Genomic DNA, 9,000 nt, shown 5'->3' with positions numbered 1-9,000 from the left:
CAAGAATGGTGAGGGACTCAAAAGAGGAACCACATTAGGTGTAGGCACTTTACAAAAGGTTGCAACTTACATTTTAGATCACATGACTAACAACCAAAGAGGTGAAAAGCTCATAGGTTTTGCAGATAGGGTTAATCTCTTATAGAGCGTATTGTCTTTTGTCCTGATGCTGAGAAGCTTCCCTGTCTCTTCAAATGGTTCGGTATAGAGTACTATCCGAAGGGACTCCTATCAACTATCATGTAGAAAGTGCTTCCAGAACACCTAATGTAATGTACTTTCATAATGGCACCAACATGGGGCTAGGCATGAATACCCTATTTTCCATGAGTATGGTATGCCTTGCCGGTTTGTGTACTATGCTGGTGGGTAAGTTTTGAAAATCAGTTTCATACAAGTCATCGGTGCTTGGCATGATATGATAATGGTTTGTTGTATGATACTTTGCATGAATGGGAAGTGTTACGTCTGGCCTAAATATCCCACCTACTAGTACTTTTGATCATTTCAATCTTAGGGTTTCCCCTACAAAGGGAGAGCTCAGAAAGCATGACTATGGCTCTTTTTCAATGTTGTGCCATGAGGTAGAGGCCACTTGTGACCATTCTTGAGAGAGATCTTGAGAGAGAGTTTGGCTTATGCTAGAAATACACTAAAATGCCATGTGACATTGGGGATACAAGCATCCAGCCATTAGGTTTACAACCAACTTGGTGTGAACACTCTAGGTGTGAACAACCTCTTAGTTAGAGTCAAAAGATAGGGTTTAATTCCTATAAAAGGGTATTGTACTTTGTGGTTCATTCATCTCATTCTCATTCATTCATAATACAATCACCTTGTGTTGTGCCCAAGTTACTCTCCCTTCTCTCTCTTCTTCTTCCTCCTCAACCATGGACAAATTTCATCCTCCATAGCTCCATGGGTTGAACCTATGATTGCCAACATGGTATCAGAGCCATGATTCTTAGTGATTCATGCTTAATCCCCACTCATCAACACATACCCTAATCTTGATTAGTGAGAAATTACCCTTTTTATCATTTTTCCTCTTCCTTGCAAAAACGCAGCTCTACCCCCTTGCATTGGAGTCTTGATTTCTCCTTAAATACTCAACCATTGCTCAAACTACAACTTTAGGCCTCTCCCCAGCTCATAGGCGCACCCTCCAGAAGCTTCAATCAAGCATAATCGTATGCACCATCGCCAGGGGAAAGCGATTAAAAAAGAAGATTGCGTTTTTTGGCAAAAGCGTTCTAGCGCACAATCGTAACAAAATCAGGTGCAAATCCCAACTCACCCAAGGGTTTTTGAGGGTGGTTAATCCATCTACAGCATTATATTTGCGAGAAAACGCCTGGAGAAAGCGCTACAACACTGGACATTCATCTAATAGTCATTTTGGTCAAGGAGAGATTAAGGTATGAATAGTCTAGTTAATCTCATGATTATGGGCTTCAAACTCAAGTAGATATATTGCTATAAGCACTCTTTGAAGGTTTTTTCAAGAAAATTTGTTAAAGGGCTTCAATTTTACACTCCAAATCGCCCCTTCTTCTGCACTATAAACAGTAAATTGCCTCTTCTAATCAGTTATTATAATCAGCACTAACCTTTGTGTTCTTAGACCATTGAGGGTTTAATCATACCATTGGGGACTTGCTATTACTTTCCAAAGGTTCATATCAAGAAAGCCCTTTGATTTTCCCCTTCGACGGTGCTCTCCAAATCAGGGTATTTTCTACTCAAATATAGAAAATTGCTTTCACTAATACCTTGATTTTAGTGCTAATCATCTGAGTTTTTTAGGGCCATTAATGGTTCATATCTTGCATTCAAGTGTTTCTAAACCTCTTTAAAGCACCAAATCAAAATTTCCCCTTGATTTGAGTGGTCAATTTGTTAATCCAAATTCGGGTATAAATATGTATCAGCATTGTTTAGGACAATGGGATTTCTGAGTTATATGCTTCATGTACCTCATCTATCATGCTCATAAATCATTTGTACAAGGGCAAGACATTAACCATTGATAAGGCTAAGACCCCCTTAATCAGATTCAACACATTATCATTTGGAAGGGATATGCATCATCATCATGATGTGAGGCTTCATGAACACATTGAGAATATGATCCATCTTTGCCTACATAGATTTCATTACACAATGAAATCAAGGATGAAGAAGACCAAGGGCTACATCAACATCAAGATCTACATCAACATAAATAAGATTAAGAGCAACATCGACATTATGAGCTACATCAAGAAGATCTTCATCAGCATATTGGTCATCAAGAGGGGACTCTCCCTTTATTTCTAATTCCTATTTTATGTTGAGTCAAGGGTTCTCTACTCGAGTCATCCCCCAAAATCTGAATCTTTTGGACTTTTTGGGTTTGCTATATAGCCTTGATGTTACATGGCTTCCTAAACCAGGCAAGGCCTACCCACCTGTGGTCACCTCTCTAACTCCTAAGTGAAATGTAGTCATAACTAGAACTCTAGCATCTATCTCATCATTGACTGGGATACATTATGCTCTCATGGATATTTTTTTATAGCCATACCATTCTTGGTCATTTCATGGTGGTTGGCTTACATGGTGCGATGGTAATGGATGCCATCTCTTGAGTTGAATGCTAATGATTTCGAGGACGAAACCTATGGGTAGGGATCGTTTCTAATAATGGCGAGCCACGGACATAATAAGCGGCCATGTACATACTAGTTTAGGTGTTGTATAAGTTTGGGCATGGGCATAGGTTAATAAGTGTGAAAGGAGGGCCAAGTATATAAGATAACTGTTGGGCCTATGGGTAAGGATCATTCGTAAAATAATGGCTACCCACAAGCATAATAAGTGGCCATGTACGTATTAGTTTAGGTGTTTGTATAAGTTTGGGCATGTACATAGGTTGATAACTGTGAAAGGAGGGCCAAGTATATAAGATAATTATTGGGCCTAATCAAAGGTTAATCAATTTGCTAATACATCTTCTTAGAGTGCTTATGCAAGCTTCCATAGAACCTTGGCTATGTAGAAGTAGGCTTTCTTTTATCTTTAGGCTACCCATTCAAGCTCTAATAGACCTCCTCTCTTACAAATACACGAGAGTCATGGACAACATGATTGCTAATACATCTTCTTAGAGTGCTTATGCAAGCTTCCATAGAACCTTGGCTATGTAGAAGTAGGCTTTCTTTTATCTTTAAGCTACCCATTTAAGCTCTAATAGACCTCCTCTCTTACAAATACACAAGAGTCATGGACAACATGATTGTAGCATTAAATTTTGGTCCTTTTTATAGGAGAGGCCCCCCTTTACAAGGTGGAAACCCCTACCAATAAAGCACTACTATTAGAGTAGTTTTTACTATAGAGTTTTGGATGCATGTAATGTTTATTAGAGACTTTTGGATTTGATGTTATCAAAATTTGCTAAAAGCACCCATCATTTGTTTGTAATTGGCCAAATGCTTCAAGGAATTGAAACCCTTGTCAATAAAACATTCCTACTAGAGCAGTTTTTACTAGAGACTTTTGGATTATGTTTACTTTTAAAAGCATGTAATGTGTGCTCTCACTAGGCTTCATTAGCTCGAATAGATGTAACCTGATCCTATGTTGGGGATCAAAATTTAAAAATTATGCTTGGTAAAAATTTTCCAAGTATTTGTAGAATAAATTCGATATTCTATAGTGTGTTACTTGGCTTGTTTTTCTAATGGGGTCACTATAAACTTTATTTTCTTGTTGATGACATTCTTTTAATGCTATGCCTAGTTGGACTTTCTTTCTGGATGGTGTGTTGTATCTTTGTTTTTCTAATGGGGTCACTATTAACTTTATTTGGTTGTTGATAACTTTCTTTTAATGCTATGCCTGGTTGGTCTTTCTTTCTGGATGGTGCGGTACATGGTAGTTTAGATATGCATTGATATTGATGAATGCTAGACGTGCCATTATTACACCTTGAGATCACATGTGTATGAGCTTTCAACAACAAATGTGAGTGGATGGTGTGGTACATGGTAGTATAGATATGCCAATATTCTTAGGATGAATGGTAGACATGCCATTATTACACCTTGAGTGCACATGCACATGAGCTTTCAACAAATAAATGCGAGAAAAAGAAGAAGGACAATTTGGTGAAACTTGCAAAGACCTCAGCAAAGAAAAAAAGTAGTAGTTGTGGGTGAAACTTGTAAAGACCTCCTTTAGTAGCAAATAACAAATACACTACTACTCAAGTAACAATAGGATTATTTGACTGCACTCACACAAGAAGGAGAAACATCACAAGTAAGACTATAATGAGGAGGGCTAGCCAGACGAAGAGGACCAACAAGAGGAGGAGGAGCGACAAGAAGAAGAGGACCAACAGGAGGAGGAGGACCAACAAAAAGAAGAGGACCAACAAGAGGAGGAGGAGGGAAAGTAGGAGTAGGATAAGCAAGGCGAGAAAGAGAATGAGGAGGAGGGAAAGAAGAGGACCAACATGAGGAGAAGGAGGGAAAGTAGGAGTAGGATAAGCAAGATGAGAAAGAGAATGAGGAGGATGAGGAAGACTAGCAAGATGAGAAAGAGAATGAGGAGGATGAGGAAGACTAGCAAGAAGAAGAGGACGAACATGAGGAGGAGGAGGGAAAGTAGGAGTAGGATAAGCAAGATGAGAAAGAGAATGAGGAGGATGAGGAAGACTAGCAAGAAGAAGAGGAGGGGAAGTAGGAGTAGGATGAGCACGATGAGAAAGGGGAGGAGGATGAGGAGCTGCATGAAGAGGAGGAGGAGGAAGACTAGCAGGAGGAAGAGAAGGGGAAGTAGGAGTAGGATGAGCATGATGAGAAAGGGGAGGAGGATGAGGAGCTGCAAGAGGAGGAGGAGGATTGTGAAGAGGAGAAGGAGCATGACTAGAATGAGGAGGAATAAGAGCATGCTGTATATATGTATGCTAGTTAAGTTACCTTCATGATGTATATGCCCATGATGGGATGATGGTATGCATGTCCATGGTATGTGTGGGAAGTCCATGTCATATATGGTATGTTGCATGTGGCATGCTGACATGGAAACTTCATTACCACATCATCCTAATAAGCAAACCCATAGAACAACAGCTCACAAAAATAAAAATGCTCACCAAAAAAATAACCCAGAGGGAGCCTTAAGCAGTTATGTTGAAGGAGAACACTACAATAGAACAAAAATGCAACCCATAGAAGAATGCGAAGCGACAAACCATATCACTACCTCAGCCAAGTGCATACTTTCATTCAAGTGGGAGAAGGCAAAGGAAAGCAACCTGTCAGTTCACATGTACAGGAGCCATTCAGCAGTTCACATGTACAGGAGCCATTCAGCAGTTCACATGTACAAGAGCCATTCAACAGTGGCAAAAATGAATTCACCATATAAAGAAGTATGATGCACATGCAATAAATTTGCACTTGGAATATTCCATAGCGATAATTCAAGCATGCAAAGAGGATGATAACAAACATGCATGAATTTGCAATCAATAGCAAATCTCCCAAGAATCATATATAAATTCATACATCTCATTAAATATTGCGGTGCAATTGCCATAAAATTAACTTAGATCTAAAAATAGCTCAAAAGTTTATCGTGAAAAGAAGTGATCGATTTATTCGAGTGGAAAATCAAAAGAGGCAAATAACATTTAAAAAAATGTAAATTCAAAGCCCATCCATAAATCACCACCATTAGAAAGCTGACAATTTGACAAGGTGAGCTTTGACTAAACCAATCCCCAAGAGCTCTACCATGTATTGCTATAGCATAGTGCTAGAGGGAATTGGACTCCCTGAAGTGATGCACACATAATTGCAAGATTCAGTCGTGGTAGAATTTTTTGTGTTGTGGCAGATAATAATAGACCTAAACCCCTATATAAAATATATCTCCCAAAAAGGGTGAAATTTAATTTATTTAATTACAAATTTAAAAGGGCTTAAGGCGTATATCGTTTGTGATTTAGACTGTTATCGTCTCTTTCTCTCTCTCCATCGATTCAAATCACAAACATCGTCTCTCTCTCTCTCTCTCAATTCAAATTGCAGACCACCTCTCTCTTAATTCAAACTAGACATCGTCTCTCTCAATTTGAATCGCTAACATCGTCTCTCTATCTCTCTCTCTCTCTCTCTCTCTCTCTTAAACCTCAAGAATGTCTTCCTCTCGTGTGGATCGTGTTTCTCTCTCTCTCTCTCTCGCACGGAGCCAAATGGCCCCAACCACCCAAACCTCCACTACACTATTTATAAGTGCAATAGGAGTCGGTTAGAAGCGTCAAGAATATCTCGAATCTTCACCACCCATAGTATTCAACCTTATAAAATCTAATGCCATTATTATTAAGGTTTACCTTCAAATGCCCCATTCGACTAATTAATTAATAGCAAACCACCATTTGGGTGCCATATTTGTAACTGAATGTATGGTGCAAGGGCACTATTCACACTAGAATAAACCTCAAAGGGGGTCCACTAGAATAAACCTCAAGAGAAAGCAAGGTAGGTGTAAAGAGATCCCTCACGCAAGCAGCAGAAGTTAGGGCAGACAGGCAGATCTTCTGTTGTAAAGCTAACCCTATTTCTTCTACTACGTGTGCTTTACACTACTCTGTGAAGGAACCATGGATTCCAACAAGAAGAGGAAGCTCGAGGTGGCAGAAAAACCACAAGAAGAAGAAGAAGTAGAAGAGCAGGAGGAGGAGGAAGAAGAAGAAGAGGAAGAACAGGAAGAAGAAGAGGAAGAACAGGAAGAAGAAGAGCAGAATGGTGAAGCCGAGGCGGGGTCGGTTTCGTCAGGAGAAGTGCGAGCCCTAATTGAGCCATTTTCTAAGGAGCAGCTCATGGACCTTCTGCAGGAGGCAGCGATGGTGGATCCGAAGGTTTTGGCCAAAATTAGGAAGTTTGCAGACAAGGACCCCGCCCACAGGAAGTTGTTCATACGGGGCCTGGGCTGGGACATCACGGCGAACACCCTCAAGGCCGCCTTCTCCCAATATGGCGACATCGACGAATGCTCCGTCATCAAAGACAAGCACACAGGTAAGAGCAAAGGCTATGGCTTCGTCACTTTCACACACATGGAGGCCGCCCGCCGTGCCCTCAAAGAGCCCAGCAAGAAAATAGAGGGCCGCGTGACAGTGGCCCAATTGGCCTCCGTTGGCCCTTCCCCTCCCCCCAATGACCATACTGGTCGCAAAATCTACGTGGGTAACGTCCCCCATGATCTCTCCGCTGATAAGCTCCTCTCTGTGTTTTCCCAGTATGGTGACATTGAAGAAGGTCCCATTGGTTTTGATAAGCAAACAGGTAAGTCCAAAGGTTATGCTCTCATTATTTACAAATCTGCTGATTCTGCCAAAAAAGTCCTCAAAGAGCCTGCCAAGACCATTGATGGCCATCAAGTTAACTGCAAAATGGCCACTTCTGATGGTGGCCAGAAGGCAAAGCTTGATGCATCAGATTTAGCTTTGGCCCAGGCTGGGGGTATTGTGGGGGCTGCCCCCAATTTACCCTACTCCGCCCTTTCTGGGTTGCTCCCTTTGAATCAAGGGATCTTGGGTCAGCATTCCCCTGCTGCCCTTGCTGCACAAGGGCTGCTTACTGGCTTAAACCCGAACACTGGTCTTGCAAGCTTGAACCAGTCCCTCCATCCATCCGTCGCCCACCAGCTTGCTTTCAGCTCATCCTTAAACCCTTCATTCAACCAGTCTTTGAACTCATCGCTTCCAGCTTCATTGAACGCTTCCCTCTCACAGGGAGCTTCTCAGGGTCTGTCACAGGCGTCCCTTGCGTCGTATGGGCTGCATGGTCTTGGCATGTATGGATCTCAGGTTGCAGGTTTGGGTGGCTCGGGCGCAACTTCACTGTATGGTGCACCGCTGAGCTCAGTAGGCTCTCAGACGGGAATTCTGCAGGGGACGGGACAAGGCTATCCATCTTCTCAGCTGGGACAAGGCTCTGGTGCTCGCTCTCAGTCTCTTTCTGGCTACTTTGGCAATTGAGTAAGTCTGTATCTTGGCTGCACTGTCTTGTGTTGTATGTGTGTGAGGGTTTATGCTGTGTTGTGGTTTTGGTGTTGAAAATATTAATCTATCTGTGTTTCTGTTGCTCTTTGCTATATCGCTCGCAATAGTTTGTAATTGACATGCCATATATGGTTCTGCAAGCTCTAAAATTGTTTTTTAGTCTCTTCAATGGTCTATTTGGACATTTATTTGCGCGAATTAAATGTGCAGCTTTTGCCTTTCCTAAGAATATGATAGTTCTGATTTCTCCTTCAATATATACTTTATATGCTTGCTTCCGCCAGATTGACAGGTTTTCAACCTTTTTGGAGAACATCTTTCCTGACTACAGTATACTTTTGGATTTGCAGTTGTGAGATGCACAGCCTCTTTGTTTCTGGCTGCTGACAGCTTTCTCACATGGACTGGATGCCATCTGCCGCCCCCTGGGCCTTATTTGCTGTTACTGCCGGATTATACAGCTCCTTTATGAATGATGGTTTTGATTCACAATCACTTTTCGAAACAGTGTCCAAGAAGCATATGTTTTACTTCTTGGCGTTCCATTTTCTTTTTTGTCTCCAAAGTGTTGTGGTAGGTCTTTTTGTCAGCATGACAAGTCCTTATCAAGGGTTTGGTTCTACTTTTGGACTAGCTTTATTTCTATTGGCACTTGCTGCTGGTATCAATGAGCAGTTGGACCTTTCAGACACGTAATTGATTTTCTGAAGCCTTTATTTTGTGTTATGGTGTCCGATTCCTGACACACTCTTAAGATTGCTTTTGTATTCTTCCATCCAACCTTTTTTTCAGCAGGATCTTGTTGTTCTTTTGTATAAGGTTTCTTCATGCTCTTGGGGTATTTGTGGGCCTTCTTTTGGATGGGGTCTTTTTCATGGCTTTGTCCATAAAACAGTTTTGCTGGCTTTTCTATTTTGGTGCAATCGATGCCGGAC

General features: G+C 41.3%; 1 protein-coding gene across 1 annotated transcript; it reads left to right on the top strand.

Moving 5' to 3' along the window:
• The first annotated feature begins 6,419 nt into the window (after positions 1 to 6,419).
• LOC147611681 (UBP1-associated protein 2B-like) lies at positions 6,420 to 8,785 on the top strand. The gene is made up of 2 exons (XM_086784729.1): positions 6,420 to 8,041; positions 8,416 to 8,785. Exon 1 carries the CDS (start codon positions 6,662 to 6,664, stop codon positions 8,039 to 8,041), a length of 1,380 nt encoding a protein of 459 aa, XP_086640855.1. The 5' UTR covers positions 6,420 to 6,661; the 3' UTR covers positions 8,416 to 8,785.
• Positions 8,786 to 9,000: the final 215 nt, after the last annotated feature.

The sequence above is a fragment of the Cibotium barometz genome, chromosome 47 (assembly GCF_041138505.1).
Source record: "Cibotium barometz isolate CiBa-2024 chromosome 47, ASM4113850v1, whole genome shotgun sequence".
In the NCBI taxonomy this organism is placed as follows: Eukaryota; Viridiplantae; Streptophyta; class Polypodiopsida; order Cyatheales; family Cibotiaceae; genus Cibotium; species Cibotium barometz.
Note: the sequence above shows the minus strand (reverse complement) of the source record. Positions and strands in the feature narration are given on the sequence as shown.

Bases quoted from the DNA above. Each gene is read 5' to 3' on its own strand.
- LOC147611681 (XM_086784729.1), top strand. From the start codon at position 6,662: ATGGATTCCAACAAGAAGAGGAAGCTCGAGGTGGCAGAAAAACCACAA.